The sequence below is a fragment of the Scyliorhinus torazame genome, chromosome 5, assembly GCF_047496885.1.
Source record: "Scyliorhinus torazame isolate Kashiwa2021f chromosome 5, sScyTor2.1, whole genome shotgun sequence".
Taxonomy (NCBI): domain Eukaryota; kingdom Metazoa; phylum Chordata; class Chondrichthyes; order Carcharhiniformes; family Scyliorhinidae; genus Scyliorhinus; species Scyliorhinus torazame.
The window spans coordinates 295,319,096-295,338,621 of NC_092711.1; the positions used below are offsets into that span (position 1 = coordinate 295,319,096).

The 19,526-nt window shown below is 44.4% G+C and overlaps 1 protein-coding gene and 1 pseudogene across 4 annotated transcripts in view; one reads left to right on the forward strand and one right to left on the reverse strand.

Annotated features, from left to right (window-relative positions):
- Positions 1-650: 650 nt before the first annotated feature.
- On the reverse strand, positions 651-1,514 carry LOC140421227 (nuclear transport factor 2 pseudogene; annotated as a pseudogene).
- Positions 1,515-2,655: 1,141 nt separating this feature from the next.
- Positions 2,656-19,526, forward strand: part of cnpy3 (canopy FGF signaling regulator 3) — a 36,936-nt gene continuing 20,065 nt past the window's right edge. For 2 of the 4 annotated variants that reach the window (XM_072505781.1, XM_072505783.1), the window contains exons 1-2: positions 2,656-2,732; positions 2,849-2,962. In XM_072505781.1, coding sequence (XP_072361882.1) covers positions 2,860-2,962 — 103 coding nt within the window. In that variant the 5' untranslated portion in view covers positions 2,656-2,732; positions 2,849-2,859. The other 2 variants (XM_072505780.1, XM_072505782.1) reach the window with 2 other exon arrangements.

Below are 19,526 nucleotides of genomic sequence, written 5' to 3' on the forward strand. Positions count from 1 at the left end.
AAACCGTAAGGCTCCCAGAGACGACAACACCGGAACAAGCACCACCACCACCGGGTCCGAGGCGATCGACACGGACGACCAGACCGCCCGACCGACTCGTGGCGTCGATCTAACACTACAATATGTTGACTTTTAACGAGAACATTTTGTCTTTTTCTCCTGACGATTACTGTAAATAGTTCAACAAAAAAACAACCTTGTACATACTGTAATAACATGCAAAAGTTTTCCTCCCAGGACCAGCCTTGTAAACCCTTACCACCATGCGAAGCATCACCCCGCCGGGTTCATTTTTAACAAGGGGTGAATGTGGTAGTATGCATTAGGGGTCATGTGGGACTGTGAAGCCGTGATGTCATTGGCTGACAGATCCCGGGTCCTGGTTGGCCGTTGACCTCTAGCTCCACCCTGAAGGCGGAGTATAAGAACCAGGAGTCCTCCCCCGCAGGCAGTCTACTACTGAGCTGCGGGGGAACAGTCACGCTTAATAAAGCCTCATCGACTTCACTCTATTCGTCTCTCGGGGTCTTTGTGCGCTACACCGGGACAGGGCTTTTATCAAGTCGGAGGTCCAGCGACTCCTACGAGAGGGGATCCTTGAGGCTAGTACTACCCCCTGGACTGACAAGAGCAGCATTTACTTCCCATCCTTTTTTTTTAAGAAAAGTACATGGTTTATTGTATCATGAGTCAACAAAAGGTATGAACAATTCAAAAAGTTGGACAGGTAGTTGCTGTTATTTATTTTGATTCTTTGGATTGCTATAGCAACTGACCGGTACACAGAGGAAGAAAGAAAGTGTGGTATGACTTATCTTCTGAGGCATGCTGGTAAAACACACACTGGGGTACTTGACCATGTCAGCTAAAGTAACATTTTCCCAAACATCATGCACAAATGTCTAAATTCAAGCAAACTGTGATTAGGTACTACGCATGTTGCAGATTTTACTGTTGTGTACACGCTTGTGTATGATATTTGGAATCCAGTTGTTGTGATTAATAGCAGATTAGAAGAGTGGATGTAAGGATGTGCTTGAGGCAAAGGTCTCAGCCAAAGTTATGCAGTGCTAGCCTGAAGACATCATTGGTGCAGACCCAAGCGTCGTTGATGTTTTTCAGTAGAAATATCTGGTGAAATCCCATAACAGGGTCTTCATCAGCCTGAAGTTGTCCTACTACCATACTCAGGATGCAACTATCTGGAGTGGGTTGGTGGTCTTGTGCAGTTATGCTGTGTTGTATTTTACGAAATGGAAGGCCAATTATTTTTTCCACAATGGCTGTTTTACCTTGGAACTGCTGTCCTTCCCAACTTAGGCATGATGCGTCAATATATAATGATCCTAGTTGGCTCCTGCCTGCATCAAAAACTTGATAGTAATGTTGTACAAAGCCACTTCCAATCTGCTCCCAGAGAGGCTTGTCACCCATTCTGATCACAGCCATAGGCACCCAGCGCCCCAAACTCCGGCCGATCGCAGTATGGCGACCAACGGCACCAGGCCCCTCCCAGCCCCTTTTCTTCCCATCCTTAATTGTCATTGAGAAGGTGGTGGTAAGCCACCTACTTGAACTACTCTATAAATCCGGGCAAGTGGGACTAGCTTAGTGATAGAAACTGGGCAGCATGGACAAGCTGGGTCAAAGAGCCTGTTTCCATGCTTTAAACATTGATGGCTCTACTGCCGTCCCATCTGGTGTGGGTACATCCACAGTGCTCTTCATTGGGGGGAGGGGGTGTGTGATTAGACTTTTATGTTGTGGTTTGATATAACAGAGTGGCTTCCATTTCAGACAGCAGTTAAGAGTGAATCATGTTGTTTTGGGTCTGGAGTCGCATATAGGTCAGCCCACGTAAATACTCGAAGCAACATTCATGAAGCAGACAGTTATCATACAATCTACAGTGCAAAAGGAGGTCATTCGGTCCATCGAGTCTGCACCGGCCCTTGGAAAGGGCACTCCACTTCAGCCCACGCCTCCACCCTATCCCCGTAACCCAGACTAACCTTTTTGGACACTAAGGGCAATTTATCATGGCCAATCCATCAAACCTGCACATCTTTGGACTGTGGGAGGAAACCAGACAACCCAGAGGAAACCCACGCGCACACGGGGAGAACGCGCAGACTCCGCACAGTGTCCCAAGCCGGGAATCAAACCTGGAACCTTGGAGCTGTGAAGCAACTGTGCTAAACCCTGTGCTACCCACATCAATTTGCAACAATCCTGTTGAGTAGCTTTTCATTTAGATTTATTTAATTAATTGAATTTAAATTATCCCAGCTGTTACACTTGGAATTAGAACACGTGACTGTACAGTATCAGCCCAGGCCTCTGGATTATTAGTCCAGTAGCATTATCATTCTGCTATCAGACCCCCAAACATTCCCCCTGAAAGCTCACAAAGTGCTTTAGTTATAGGGATGGGAATGGAATGAGAATTAATCGGTGATAATCTATCCTGGGTGCCAGTACCTAAATGCAAGAATGTATTAGGTGTAGGCTCTCTGTATTTTTTTTAAAAAGAGGAACAAAAACGTGCGCTGTGGTAAAATATTTATTGTCCTCCCCACGTTCAATTTCCTCTCTCTCCAAACACGCCCCAGTTTCTGCAACACAGCGCTGGGCTCTGCGCGTGCTCCGTGCGGGCTTCCATGAAGGACACGGCGGACGCTGGGATTGGTCGGTGCGAGGAGGAAATGGATACAATGTGACCATGTGACCGGGTGAGTGTCAATTTCTCAGCCCGGAGCCAGTCTGTGCTCCATTACACAGGCGTTTCATTAAGACCACTGCATCATCTTTGTAACTTTTTATTGTTGGGTTTTGATTTACATTAAAGATCACCGCACCATGCAGACTGTGGCCAGGCTGATCTCAGTCCTCCTGTTGTTCTGTGGGCCAGTCTGGGGCGACGATGATTCCGAATGGGTGAAACTCCCCAATCCATGCGAAGGTTTGTGTCCCACTTCTTTATTGCACTCTTGACAGCTGCACTTGTTACACACACATACAAAGACTTGGCCTGTGTTTTAATTCTGTTTTTAAAGTCGATATTCACGTCGCCGGTACTCCGAACGATGCATAATAATATCCTCAATCGGGAATTATCACCACGAGTGCATAAAACAATGTTTGTAATGTATTTCGTGATTTTAAAAAAAAAACAAATCGACCAGATGGGTTTATTTTTGGTACTGTTCGAATATGAGGCCACTTCCCCTTTCAGGTCCTCGATTTTTATTAATGTGAATTGCGCCTTATTTTGGTTATTGTTTGGAAGGCAAAAGTACAATGGACTTAACTGGCCTCATTGTGGCTTATATGGTTTCATGCAAATCCCTCGGATACCCGTTCAAGTTTTTAATATAAATTATTATTGGGCAGCACATTACTAACCGTAAAATGGAAAAAAAAGGGACAGTTTATTACAGGAGCAGCTTTAAGATTGCTCTAGTGCTGCAGGAACAGCTGTTTAATCTACTTTGTACAATCTACTTTGTACAATCTACTATTGGGAACCTTTAGACATGCTTTTTGGTCAAAAGAATAATTTCTAAAACGTACAGGATTCAAAAGATCATAAGCAGGGGTAAGTCATTTAACCCACTGAGCCTGCACCACCATTTAAAAAGAGTGTGGATGATAGGAGTGTGCCCTTATCTCAATTTTTCTGCGCCCCCCCCCCCCCCCCCCCTCCCAACCCTTGGTTCCAACATGGACAAACAGCTGAATTCCAGAGGTGAGGTGCGAGTGACTATCCTTGGCAACAAAGGCTATATTTGACCGACATCAAGGAGCATTAGCAAAACTGGAGTCAATGGGAATCGGGGGGGAAAATCCTCTGCTGGTTGGAGTCACACCTGACACAAAGGAAGATGGTTGTGGTGGTTGGTGGTCAATCATCTCCGCTCCAGAACATCACTCCGTTGAGGTCCTCAGAGTAGTGTCCTAGTTTCAACCATCTTCAGTTGCTTCATCAGTGACCCCCTTCAACATAAGGTCAGAAATGGGGATGTTGGCTGATGATTGCACAGCACAATGTTCAGCACCATTCATGACTCAGACATTGAAGTAGTCTATGTCCAAATGGAGCTAGACCTAGACAATATCCAGGCTTGGGCTGACGAGTAGAATCTGAATCCCACACTATCATCATCCTAGAGGTTACCATTGACCATAAACTGAACTGGACTAGCCATATAAATACTATGGCTACAAGAGCAGATCAGAGGCTAGGAATGCTGTGGCAAGTAACTCGCTTCCTGACTTCCCAAAGCCTGCCCACCATCTGCAAGGCACAAGTCGGGAGTGCAATGGAATACTCTCCACTTGCCTGGATGAGTGCAGCTCCTACAACACTTGAGATGCTTGACACCGTCCAGGACAAAGCAACCCGCTTGATTGGCACCCCTTCCACAAATATTCACTCCCTCTCACAAATATTCACTCCCTCCAACACCGACAAACAATGACAGCCATGTGTATCATCTACAAGATGCACTGCAGACAGTCATCAAGGCTCCTGAGGCAGCACCTTCCAAACCTACGACCACTACCATCTAGAAGGACAAGGGAGCAGACATATTGGATCATCACCACTTGGTAGGTCCTCTCCAAGTCACTCACCATCCTGACATGGAAATATTTCACCATTCCTTCACTGACGCGGGTTCAAAATCCTGGAACTCCCTCCCTAACAGTACTGTTAATCCACAGGGTCTTCAGCAGTTCAAGAAGGCAGCTCACATCACCTTCTCAAAGGCAGTTGGGAATGGACAATAATGCTGAACTAGCTTGTAATGCCCACAAGCAGTTTTTAAAAAAATGAATTAAAAAATAAAAATTGGCACCCTTGCAGATCAAACATCTTCTGACTCAGCCTTGGAAGATATTCAGTGACCCAGCCTCCATTGCTCTCTGTGGAAGAGATTTCCAAAGACAAATTACTCTCTATTAAAAAGAAATTCCTCCTAACTTCCAATAGGAAATTACTTACTTTGAAACTGTGCCCCCATTTTTCTAGATTCTCCTACAAGGGGAAACATCCTCTCAGCATCTAGCCTGTCGAGCCCCCTCAGAATCTTAGGTTTCAATAAGATCACCCCTCATTTTCCGAAACTCCAGTGCATATAGGCCCAACCTGCTCATCCTTTCCTCATAAGTCTCAGTCCAGTGAACCTTCTCCAAACTTCTAGTGTAAGCATATCCCTCCTTAAGTAAGGAGACCAAAACTACACATAGTACCATAAGTGAGATCTTGCCAGTGCCCTGTACATTTGTAGCAAGACTTCGCTACTTTTAAACTTCACCCCCCTTGTAAAAAAGGGCCAACATTCTATTTGCCTTCCTATTTATTGTATCTGCACGCTAATGCTTTGTGATTCAAGTTAGGACACCCTGGTCTCTTTCATTTGCAGCATTCTGCACCCTCCTTTTCCATTTGAGTAATTGTTACGGACAGCATTTGTGTTTTCGGCTACTGTCTGTGATCAGTGTGTTATGTATATAAGGAATTTTGTTTTCTTACTCTTAGTGTGGTTGCCCCACTTTAAATAATCCTATCCCCGCAACAAGCTTTATGTCAGTTTTCAAAAACAATTAAGGTTATTTATTATTGTACACTTGCCCAAAGCTTTAAAACAGTCTCACTCAATGACTCTCTCACACAAAGATTAATTACAGATGAAGGTAAAAGAGTACAATTACAATTCATGATTGTCTCAGTCTCTTCTAAGACAGGCCTTTAGTTTCTTAGATGAGTTGACACTTTAGTTGAAGTGAAGGTCTTGTAAAGCGTAGGATTCTCAGTAGGTTGCAAGTCTTGTATTCAAATTTCTTGGAGGTTGGTTCACAGGTGCACAAGTTTGAATGAGTTGGGCGGAGTCCTCCCCCACCACCCGCCTTCAAGGTACTCCTGTTTATTACATTGGCTGCTTAGATTGCTTGATTTGATTTATTATTGTCACATGTATTAGTATACAGTGAAAAGTATTGTTTCTTGCATGCTGGACAAACAATGTATACCGTACAAAGGGAAGGAAGGAGAGACTGTAGAATATAATGTTGCAGTTATAGCAAGGTGTAGAGAAAAGTTCAACTTAATACGAGGTAGGTCCATTCAAAAGTTTGATGGCAGTAGGGAAGAAGCTGTTCTTGAGTCGGTTGGTACGTGACCTCAAACTTTGGTATCTTTTTCCTGACGGATGAGGGTGGAAGAGAGTATGTTTGGGGTGCGAGGGGTCCTTAATTATGCTGGCTGCCTTTCCGAGGCAGCGGGAATTATAGATAGAGTCAATGGATGGGAGGCTGGTTTGCGTGATGGATTGGGCTACATTCACAACTTTTTGTAGTTTCCTGCGGTCTTAGGCAGAGCAGGATCCATACCAAGCTGCGATACAACCAGAAAGAATGTTTTCTGTGGTGCATCTGTAGAAGTTGGTGAGAGTCGTAGGTGACATGCCAAATTTCCTTAGGCTTCTGAGAAAGTAGAGTCGTTGGGCTTTCTTAACTATAGTGTCGGCATGGGGGGACCAGGCCAGGTTGTTGGTGATCTGGACATCTAAAAACTTGAAGCTCTCGACCCTTTCTACTTCGTTCCCATTGATGTAGACAGGGGCATGTTCTCAACTACGCTTCCCGAAGTCGATGACAATCTCCTTCGTTTTGTTGACATTGGGGGAGAGATTATTGTCGTCGCACCAGTTCATCAGATTCTCTTTCTCATTCCTGTACTCTGTCTCGTTATTGTTTGAGAGCTGACCCACTACGGTGGTGTCATCAGCAAATTTGAAAATCGAGTTGGAGGGGAATTTGGCCACACAGTCATAGGTGTAATAGGAGTCTAGTAGGGGGCTGAGGACACAGCCTTGTAGGGCACCGGTGTTGAGGATGATCGTGAAGGAGGTGTTGTTGCCTATCTTTACTGATTGTGGCCTGTGGGGTAGAAAGTTCAGGATCCAGTCGCAGAGGGAGGAGCCAAGACCAAGGCCACGGAGTTTGGAGATGAATTTCGCAGGAATGACGGTGTTGAAGGCTGAGCTGTAGTCGATTAAATAGGAGTCTGACATCGGTGTCTTTGTTATCTAGGTGCTCCAGGGTAGAGTGCAGGGCCATGGAGATGGCGTCTGCTGTGGACCTGTTGCAGCGGTAGCCGAACTGTAGTGGATCAAGGCAATCTGGGAGGCTGGAGTTGATTCGTGTCATGACTAACCTTTCGAAGCACTTCATGATTATGGATGTCACTGGACGATAGTCATATAAGGCACGCTGCTTGGGTTTTGTTTGGTGCAGGGATGTTGGTCGTCTTCTTGAAGCAGATAGGGACCTCAGATTGTTGTAAAGGGAGGTTGAAGATGTCTGCGAATACCCCCGCCAGCTGATCCACGCATGACCTGAGTGCTCCTCCGGGTACCCTATCCGGGCCAGTGGCTTTCCGTGGGTTGACCTTCGCGTAGGCTGCCCTGACATCTGTAATGGTGACCTCGGATACAAGTTCATCCAAGGCTTCTGGGGTGGAGGGCTTGCTCTCGCTGACCTCTTGCTCAAAGCGGGCATAGAATGCGTTGAGCTCATCAGGGAGCAGGGAGGGGTGCGTTGGAGCCGACGATTTTACATGCCTTCATCTTGTCGCCCGTTATGTCTTGCAGACCTTGCCATAGACGGCGGAGGTCCGTGTGGCTAGCCTGGGACTCGAGCTTGGTCCGGTACTGCCTTTTGGCATCTTTGATGGATTTCTTTAGATCATATCTGGCTTTCTTGTAGAGGTCAGGGTCGTCTGACTTGAACGCTTCAGTCCTAGACTTCAGCAAGCAGTGGATATCCCTGTTCATCCAGGGTTTCCGGTTGGGAAACACGTGGATCTGCTTCTTTGGCACACAGTCTTCTACACACTTACTAATGAAGTCAGTTACCGTAGTGGCGTACTCGTTCAGGCTGGTCGCAGAGTTTTTAAATACTGACCAGTCCACTGACTCTAAGCAGTCCCATAGGAGATCATCCGATTCCTCAGACCAACATTGCACGCCTTTCTTTGACGGATTCTCCCGCTTCAGTTTTTGCTTATAAGCCGGTAACAGGAGCACAGCCTTATAGAACATAGAACATAGAACAATACAGCGCAGTACAGGCCCTTCGGCCCACGATGTTGCACCGAAACAAAAGCCATCTAACCTACACTATACCATTATCATCCATATGTTTATCCAATAAACTTTTAAATGCCCTTAATGTTGGCGAGTTCACTACTGTAGCAGGTAGGGCATTCCACGGCCTCACTACTCTTTGCGTAAAGAACCTACCCCTGACCTCTGTCCTATATCTATTACCCCTCAGTTTAAGGCTATGTCCCCTCGTGCTAGCCATTTCCATCCGCGGGAGAAGGCTCTCACTGTCCACCCTATCTAACCCTCTGATCATTTTGTATGCCTCTATTAAGTCTCCTCTTAACCTCCTTCTCTCTAACGAAAACAACCTCGAGTCCATCAGCCTTTCCTCATAAGATTTTCCCTCCATACCAGGCAACATCCTGGTAAATCTCCTCTGCACCCGCTCCAAAGCCTCCACGTCCTTCCTATAATGCGGTGACCAGAACTGTACGCAATACTCCAAATGCGGCCGTACCAGAGTTCTGTACAGCTGCAACATGACCTCCTGACTCCGGAACTCAATCCCTCTACCAATAAAGGCCAACACTCCATAGGCCTTCTTCACCACCCTATCAACCTGGGTGGCAACTTTCAGGGATCTATGTACATGGACACCTAGATCCCTCTGCTCATCCACACTTTCAAGAACTTTTCCATTAGCCACATATTCCACATTCCTGTTTTTCCTTCCAAAGTGAATCACCTCACACTTCTCTACATTAAACTCCATTTGCCACCTCTCAGCCCAGCACTGCAGCTTATCTATATCCCTCTGTAACCTGCTACTTCCTTCCACACTATCGACAACACCACCGACTTTAGTATCGTCTGCAAATTTACTCACCCACCCTTCTGCGCCTTCCTCTAGGTCATTGATAAAAATGACAAACAGCAACGGCCCCAGAACAGATCCTTGTGGTACTCCACTTGTGACAGAACTCCATTCTGAACATTTCCCATCAACCACCACCCTCTGTCTTCTTTCAGCTAGCCAATTTCTGATCCACATCTCTAAATCACCCTCAATCCCCAGCCTCCGTATTTTCTGCAATAGCCTATCGTGGGGAACCTTATCAAACGCTTTGCTGAAATCCATATACACCACATCAACTGCTCTACCCTCGTCTACCTGTTCAGTCACCTTCTCAAAGAACTCGATAAGGTTTGTGAGGCATGACCTACCCTTCACAAAGCCATGCTGACTATCCCTGATCATATTATTCCTATCTAGATGATTATAAATCTTGTCCCTTATAATCCCCTCCAAGACTTTACCCACTACAGACGTGAGGCTCACCGGTCTATTGTTGCCGGGGTTGTCTCTGCTCCCCTTTTTGAACAAAGGGACCACATTTGCTATCCTCCAGTCCTCTGGCACTATTCCTGTATCCAATGATGACATAAAAATCAAAGCCAATGGTCCAGCAATCTCTTCCCTGGCCTCCCAGAGAATCCTAGGATAAATCCCATCAGGTCCCGGGGACTTATCTATTTTCAGCCTGTCCAGAATTGCCAACACCTCTTCCCTACTTACCTCAATGCCATCTAATCTATTTACCTGGAGCTCAGCATTCTCCTCCACAACCTTATCTTTTTCCTGAGTGAATACTGATGAAAAATATTCATTTAGTATCTCGCCTATCTCTTCAGACTCTACACACAACTTCCCATCCCTGTCCTTGACTGGTCCTACTCTGTCCCTAGTCATTCGCTTATTCCTGACATACCTATAGAAAGCTTTTGGGTTTTCCTTGATCCTTCCTGCCAAATACTTCTCATGTCCCCTCCTTGCTCGTCTTAGCTCTCTCTTTAGATCCTTCCTCGCTACCTTGTAACTATCCATCGCCCCAACTGAAACTTCACACCTCATCTTCACATAGGCCTCCTTCTTCCTCTTAACAAGAGATTCCACTTCTTTGGTAAACCACGGTTCCCTCGCTCGGCACCTTCCTCCCTGCCTGACCGGTACATACTTATCAAGAACACGCAGTAGCTGATCCTTGAACAAGCTCCACTTATCCAGTGTGTCCAAAACTTGCAGCCTACTTCTCCACCTTATCCCCCCCAAGTCACGTCTAATGGCATCATAATTTCCCTTCCCCCAGCTATAACTCTTGCCCTGCGGTGTATACTTATCCCTTTCCATCCTTAACGTAAACGTCACCGAATTGTGGTCACTGTCCCCAAAGTGCTCACCTACCTCCAAATCCAACACCTGGCCTGGTTCATTACCCAAAACCAAATCCAATGTGGCCTCGCCTCTTGTTGGCCTGTCAACAAACTGTGTCAGGAAACCCTCCTGCACACACTGAACAAAAAACGACCCATCTAATGTACTCTAATGTATGGTCAGAGTTGCCAAAGTGTGGGCGGGCGATAAGAGCGGTGCGCATTGTTAGACGTTTTAGTTGCTGTGATATGAAGAGTCTAAAGTTCTGTTCCTTTTTCACAAACACACATTTATTTCATTCCAACAGCTTTGCACAAAACTCTCAATATACATCACCTGACAGAGGCCACCTGAAGCCCCTTTACATATCAGTGTCAATTAATGGATACTTAACATAAATGAGACAACTAATTGCAATGTCTCTTAACCCATTACTTAACAGTCTCCCCTTCTTTGGAGAAAAAAATAATAAAATAATTAGGTGAAAACAAAATTCAAGAAACTCAAAAACACACCTGATTTCCCCCCCCTTTTATTTTTGTTTGGACGAGAAAAAAAAAGTCAACAGAAACAAGCACCCTTCATGAACAATATCCAAATGTTTCTGTGAACTCGCCCCTCTTTTCGTAAAACAGTTGATAGCTCCTGTCGACCCATTTAATTTTTGTTATTTCCCCTCTGTCCAACATCTGCTTCAAACTTGCGATGTCTATCCGTAACCTCTTTTCATTGACACTTTTTGTAGAGTGCACATTTTCCCACAGGGATTTATTGTCAATGTGACAATGAATAGGTATATTACCCAAATCCCCTAATCCCAAAGTTTCTGTCAATATCATACTTGTATCCACCGCCTCTACAAGGCTTAACGTCTCAGCAGCCAAAGTGCTTTTTACCACTCTCCTTATTTTCTTTGTTTTCCACACAAGCGGGCAACATTTACCATTGTTCCCCAAAAGGAAAATTATAAAACCTCCTGCGCTTAAAACCCCATCACATAAATTTGCGTAGGACGCATCACTATAAACTATGAGTTTCAAGTGCCTAAGGTCACCTAAAACCGGGAACTTCAAAACACACTCCTGCATTTTTACTTTGGCCAACGCTTTATTTGTTCTTATTATGTCTTCCACTTTGGGATCATTCATTTTTGTACTCAACTCTAAGACATCAAAACTCACGTCCCGTCTAGTCTGTCTATCTAGCCAGTTCAGTTGCCCAATTAAACTTCCATCTTTGAAACCTTGCATCTTTTTGTGAAAACCCGACCACGACTAATTGCTATTGGGCTGATGCTTTCCAAATAAGATTGCAGACGTAAAGTTGCCCCTAACTTAGTCTGTCCAATTTCCAGTCCAATATATTTAAATGCACCGGAAGCCTGACTTCCAACCCTGAATTCTTTCTTCAAACCAGAGATTACAATAGCTTCAAAATCACTAGTCCCACCCCACAAAAAAAATCAGCGACATGCATCATAAAAATGCCAGAAAGATTTCCTTTATAGTGCCAGTAAAGCATTGCAGGATCTGCTTTCAACTGGCAACAGCCTAACTTTAACAAAACTGACCTTACCGAAAAATACCAGACTCTAGATGCATCATTTAATCCATATACACATTTGTTCAACTTCCAGAGTGCCCCTTCTGTGTTAGCTGCTTCTTTAGGAGGACGGAGAAAAATGTCTCTCTGGAGCTGATGCCCCTGCAAAAAGGCAGCTTTTATATCTATAGATGTGCATTCCCATGCCTTTGTGGTTAATAGAGCCAAGAAGATATTTAAAATAACCTTTCCTGCTGTAGGTGAATCTACCCTTAAATCCTGATCTTCTAAGTTTTCTTCAAATCCCCTTGCCACAAGCCTGGCCTTTGCCTTATGAGTTCCATCCGGAAGAACCTTTTCCGTGCAAATCCATCTGTGGGATAGAGCTCTTTGTCCCCTATCCGCTACTTCCGTGTATACCCCAAATTCACTCCAACTATGCAATTCTTGCTGTTTAGCTTCTTTGATAACGTTTTCATCTAATCTATTTGAAGCCACCAAAATCTCACGTGCATGTGGGCTTCTACTCCTATTAGTATTCGTAGTCTTACTCGTGTTCCGAGATCTTGATAAACTATGTCCCCTTTCCTGCCTGGTATCTCGTTCTGTACTGCTAGATCTTTCCCTTCTGCTGTGAGATGTCCTTTCAATAGTTCTCGACCTTTCCCTGCGGACCTGTTCACTATCTGATGTACTATCTGAACTGGCACTGCGTTTCTGTGCCCTCCATTTTTGAACTTCGTTTTCCCAATCCATTGTCTTGACTCCTTCCCCTGAATGCTGTACATTCAACCAATGTTTATACTTTCCAGTGGCCTTCCCTGCTCTACTAATAACAGTTGCATCCTTCCATTGACTAGACCCTTCAGGCAAGTATGTCACTTTTGTACCAACTTTTGGCAGTTGCCCTTTCGGAAAAATGGCCTGTTCTAATTCATCAGAAGTGTTGTGTTCCTCCACAGAAACCCTGTCTATATCAGTTAATTGGTCCTCATAGTTCTGTAACACATGCATACCAGATGTCTCTGGTTCCTCGTCATGTCTGTCTGCTCTGTCTAAATTTGAAAATTTGTAATCTGTACCCATTATCCTTGATGAATGTACCCTAACAGTTTGATTACCATGTTGTAAAATAATTGTTTTGCCATCTATGCCTATGATCTTCCCTGGGCCTTTCCATTCATTAGAATTGTCTCTCTTATAGTATACCATGCCTCCTTGCTGAAAAACGGAATCTGATGGCCCTACGTTATGTCTTAAAGCTCTGCGAATTCTTTCAGAGACTACTGCTTCCAAAAAAGCTTTTCTACTGCTATGTAATGCATTTAAATGTTCAGCAAAACCAGAGCTAATTGGAGTCCTCTCCCAAGCTGGAGGCTGGTCATCCAAAATGGACAGAATTTTAGGATTTCTACCAAACACTAATTGATAAGGACTATAGCCCCCAACCATCTGCAATGAATTCTTTGCATGTACTGCCCATGCTAAAGCTGAATTTAGCCTGCAAATTGGTCGATCTGCCAAAACTTTCTGAAGCATGTCATCGATGACAGCATGATTTCTTCCACCGACACCATTACTAAATGGGCTTTCTGCAGCCGTATTCATAACTCTGATATTCATGTTTGCACACATATCCCTAAACTCATCATTAGCAAATTCTCCCCCATTGTCCGTAAGGAATTTTGCCGGTGGACCCATTCCTGTCCCTATCCATTGTTCCACGATTTGATCCAGAATTACTCTCTTCTTTACTTCGTACAATCGTTGATTGACTAAATCTGGTTGCTAAGTCTACAAAACGCAAAATAAATATATTATTTGCTTTATCCCAGATCTTAAGGTCCATGGCCACAATGTCGTTAAAATCCTTGGCCAAAGGTAGGGTTACTATCGGTCGTGCTGGTGTCCTTCTGTACTTCCTACAAACTTCACAGCGGTCACTAACCTGTTCTATCAGTTTCGTATAGTCGTCATCCCTTACCCCTGCATCCTTTAATACATTTTTCAGCCTCTGAGGAGACGGATGTGCAAATTGCCTGTGCAGTTTTAATACCACAAGCTTTTTATCAACTAAAGTCCCATTTTCAACTGCCATTAACACATCCTTAACCACTCTCTTTGAAATATTGTCAGTAATGGAATACAATAGTGTCCCGACTGTGTAAATTGTAAGTCCACCGTCTTTCCAAAAACTGTTGCCTTATCATGTTCCATATCCAGTTTCATGTGTACTTTCTTCATCGATGGTCTGCTCAGAAGCAAAGATCCCTGAAAGTTGCCACCCAGGTTGATAGGGTTGTGAAGAAGGCCTATGGAGTGTTGGCCTTTATTGGTAGAGGGATTGAGTTCCGGAATCATGAGGTCATGTTGCAGCTGTACAGAACTCTGGTACGGCCGCATTTGGAGTATTGCGTACAGTTCTGGTCACCTCATTATAGGAAGGACGTCGAAGCTTTGGAACGGGTGCAGAGGAGATTTACCAGGATGTTGCCTGGTATGGAGGGAAAATCTTATGAGGAAAGGCTGATGGACTTGAGGTTGTTTTCGTTGGAGAGAAGAAGGTTAAGAGGAGACTTAATAGAGGCATACAAAATGATCAGGGGGTTAGATAGGGTGGACAGTGAGAGCCTTCTCCCGCGGATGGAAATGGCTAGCACGAGGGGACATAGCCTTAAACTGAGGGGTAATAGATATAGGACAGAGGTCAGAGGTAGGTTCTTTACGCAAAGAGTGGTGAGGCCGTGGAATGCGCTACCTGCAACAGTAGTGAACTCGCCAACATTGAGGGCATTTAAAAGTTTATTGGATAAGCATATGGATGATAAAGGCATAGTGTAGGTTAGATGGCTTTTGTTTTTTTGATTCCCATGTCGGTGCAACATCGTGGGCCGAAGGGCCTGTACTGCGCTGTATCGTTCTATGTTCTATGTTCTAAAGGTATCTCACTTGATACAACATCTGTGCTAATGAAATGATTCACTCCGGCAATATTGCAAGGGATCACCACTCTTTTTAGCGACTTCAGAGTATTATCATCCCCAAACTTGAAACTTGTGGAACTTTCAAATTCCTTAACCTTGTTACGATTTTCAGCATTCAAAGAGTCCAGGTAACATTTTAACCAGTCAATTCCACACACAGTAGATGTGCAGCCACTGTCCAAAACACAGTTGAAGGATTCTGCAACCAACACCCTCATTACCGGCGTAAAACTGCTTGTCAATAGGACAATGCCTTCTTTCAGGTCACTGCCTTTTTCCTCTTCTGACTCTTCCATGTCATGTGTCGCTTCAATCACTCTATCATAACGAGTTGGACAGTTGAAAGCATAATGGTATTGAGAGTCACATCGAAAACAACGATTTATCATGCCCCGTGCATTTCTGGGGTTCATCTTCCTATTGTAGGTTCTAACTGGGTTTCTGTCTTCATAATTTCCTTGTCTCGGTCTCCTTCTATAGTCTTGAGCCCTGTTTGTAGCCATACGATTTCGCCATCCTGTTAGTAGTGTATCTTCCATATTCTGCCTGATTGCAGGCTGACCTATTTGGGTCATCAGAGCCATTGGAATCAAATGTTTCCCCAGAAACATTTGTAAAGCTTTTGTCATCTGTTCGAATAAGGTATCCTTATCAATAAACTGAATTCCTGTCAAAACCAGGAGCCTATCCATGTTGCTCACTCTAGCACAGTCAAGTAATTTAAAGGCCAACACAGACTGTGGAAATTCCAGGTTGTGTTTCTGCAGCCTTTTATATAGTCTTCCAAATTCCATTATATAGTCTTCCATGGAGATATCCTCCATTTTCCGGAACTTATCAAAATCCAACCATGCTTCATACGCACCTAACAAGTCATCTTTCTTATAAATCTTATCCATATAATGTAATAAAGTCTTCAGACCTTCTTCTGAGTCTAACTCTTCCAATTTCAGCTCAGAAAGCACTTTGTTTCGGATTTTACTGCCATATGGTAGAGAAAGAGACAATACCATACCTTGTTTTCTCTTTCCCAAAGCAGTTACCTCGGTCCACATAACTACTGCATTTCTCCATTGGTCGTACGATTCCCTTTCAGAAAATAAAGGAGGATAGTCATATCCAGCCATCTTTATCCTCGGTTCATCTATATATCCCTTTTTTCCCCTTCTTTTCTCACTCACACCTTGGTTTGATCTGGAAAAGTTGTATCTTTCAACCCTTCCACATTTACACAGCAACCATCCTCTGCTACCAATTGTTAGACGTTTTAGTTGCTGTGATATGAAGAGTCTAAAGTTCTGTTCCTTTTTCACAAACACCCATTTATTTCATTCCAATAGCTTTGCACAAAACTCTAACTATACATCACCTGACAGAGGACACCTGAAGCCCCTTTACATATCAGTGTCAATTAATGGATACTTAACATAAATTAGACAATTAATTGCAATGTCTCTGAACCCATTACTTAACAGGCATGTTTGATATTTGTATAGCAGTGGTCCAGGATGTTTGGGCCTCTGGTGGAATAGGCGACGTGTTGGTGGTAACTTGGTAGTACGCTCTTGAGCTTGGCCTGATTGAAGTCCCCAGCTACAAGGAACAAGGCCTCGGGATGTTTCGTTTCAAGGCTATTTGTGGTGGTGAATATTTCGTCTAGTGTGATTTTCACGATCGCATGGAGTGGGATGTAAATTGCCGTCAGGATAACGGAGCTGAAGTCCCGCGGAAGGTAGTAGGGGCGGCATTTTACCGTCAGGTATTCTAGGTCCGGGGAGCAGAAACTCGCTAGTGTTGCTACATCTAGGCACCAGGAGGTGTTGATTAGGAGGCAGACTACACCTACCCTAGCCTTGCCTGAGGCCACCGTACGGCACATTCGATGGATTGAGAAGCCCTCTGGTTGTAGGGCACAGTCTGGTGAAGCAGGAGTGAACCAGGTCTCCGTGAAACAGAGCACACAGCAGTCCCTCAGTTCTCTTTGAAAAGTGAGCTTGCAACTGCTTTGATGGTTTTCTGATGGAACTCTCTCTGCAGAATATATTCTTGCTGTTATTTTTAAAGCAGATAACAAAATTGCGTCCCCACCATGTGACTTGTACAAGTTCAAAGATCTTTTTCCAAAAAAGGGTAGTGTGTTTGACACCTTCAAATTCACCCTGTCTAGCTTGGATGAGGGAAGCACATACAATTTCAATGTTTCTTTTGTCCGTTGTGCAACAGGAAGACTACCTGGCTGGAATGCTATAGTTTTTTTGTGGATGATCCATCCATAAAAGGATGTGCGAATTCCCCAGATGGCTGCTAATGTCCATATTTGGTTAGGTATTTCATAGAGACTCTACTGTTTGGAACCTCGTATGCCAATGGACACCTGATTTTCAGCAACCATTTTAATAGTTTGTGTTCAAAATGTTAAAGTAAATATATTGGAAAATTACAATATTATGTTTTTGCTCCCAAAATTGCCATTTCCAACATTTTGCCCCCATCTACAATATTTTTGACAACTCGCTGTACGCATCTATATATCTTTGCAGACTCTTTGTATGTTGCTCACAACTTGCTTTCCTACCACCTACCTTTATATCATCTGAACAATTAACTACTGTACAGTTGGTTGCTTCATCCAGGTCATTAAAAAATCAGAAATAGTTGAAGCCCCAGCACTAATCTTTGTGGCACTACTCATTACAGTTTGGCAGCCTGAAAATGAGCCATTTCTCCTGACTGTTTTCTGTCAGTCAGCTAAAACTCTATCCATTCTAATGTATTATCCCCAACAACAACAAGAGCTCTTGTCTTGTGCAGTAAACTTTTATGTGGCGCCTCATGGAATGCCTTTGGAAATCGAGATAAAACGACATTTACTCTGGTACCTCCTTATCCACCCCGCTTGTGAGTCTCATAGGACTCTTAATTTGTCAAACACTATATTTTCCTTTCACAAAACCATGTTGAGTCTGCCTGATTTGTTTGTATTATTTTCAAAATGTCCTGCAACTATCTCCTTAATAATGGATTCTAGGACTTTCCCAATGATGAAAGTGAAGCTAACTGGCCTATTGTTTACTGATTTTATGTCTTCCTCTTTTCTTGAATAGATATGGCGTGGAATGCCCTGCCTGCAACAGTAGTGGACTCGCCAACACTAAGGGCATTCAAATGGTCATTGGATAGACATATGGATGATAAGGGAATAGTGTAGATGGGCTTTAGAGTGGTTTCACAGGTCAGCGCAACATCGAGGGCCGAAGGGCCTGTACTGCGCTGTTATGCTCTATGTTCTATATGTTACATTTGTGGTTTTCCGATCCGCTCAGACCTTTCCAGAATCTAGGGAATTTTGGAAGTTTACAGTCAGTGCATCCGTTTATCTCTGTGGCTAATTCTGTTAAGACCCTAGCATTTGGCCATCAGGCCCACGGAATTTGTCAGCCTTTCATCCCATTAACTTTCCGAGTACTCTTTTTCTGTGCTGATCATGATTCTGTTAAGTTCCTTCCTGCCTTTGCACCCTACTTTATCCACTAATCTTGAAATGCTTCTGAAGCCTTCTACTGTGAAGACAGATAAAAAAAATACTCTGTATATGACACTGCCCTTATTTTGTGAAGACTTTGTCCCTTTAAGAGCTTTTGCGGCGGCTTTCGAAATAATGTGAAATCAGATTTGCATGACAAGTGGGTGGTATTCTGTCTCCTACACAGTAGCATCAGTGGTAAGAGAAGCAGGTAACATTTCAAGTTTAGCTGAACTGAAAACCACAATCTCCCCGTGCCTGCGTGAGTTTCACCCCCACAACCCAAAGATGTGCAGGTTAGGTGGATTGGCCATGCTAAATTGTCCCTTAATTGGAAAAAAAGTAATTGGGTACTCTAAATTTACTTCTTTTAAAAACCTGAACTGTAAACGTCATTGACCTGAAATATTGTTTCCATCAGCCGCACTGTGCCCGAAAAGCAGCTCGCCGCGGCGCAGCGTGGTCGATAGAAGCTGGGAGATTCCGCTCCCGGAATCTACCTGGCTCGCGTCTCGTGAGATCGATCGCGATCTCGTGAGACGTTGCGATGTAAATCCTTCCCATTATTGGGCGGGATCACTTTTTAGCAAATCTGTAAATTAGAGCGAGACAGCTAGTCTCACTTTAATGTGCAGATTCCCGAGGTACCCGAGGCATTGGGATCTATTCCCTTAGCCTTGGAGATCTCAGATGAGCACCGTTCAGCACTGGCCCCCACAAACGGGGTCCAGAAGGAATGAAACCCGTGGGGTCTTCCAGGGGATCGGAGGCTCCCAGGTGCATGCACTTAGGGCAGGGTGGTACCCTAGGACTGCTGATGCCACCTGGGCGCTCTTGCAGTGTTGGCACTGCAAGCTGGCAGGTACACTGCCATTGTGCCAGGTTTGCACTGCCAAGGTCGCATTTTTTGTGCGCTTGGCGAACTGGGCCAGGGGCAGGGATGCCCTGTGTGGGTATTGGGACAGTGGTGGTGGGGGTTGTGGGGTGGGGCCGGGAACCTACCCGTAGTGCGTTGGGGCTTGGGGGAGCCCCTCTCGGGGGTCACGTTTGAGGGCCTTGGAGATTGAACCCCATTTAAAAATGGTGTTCCAATCTTTCGCTGCAGGAATTCCGGCGAGCGGAGCTCCTTGGCGTAGAAAATGGGGATATGTGCT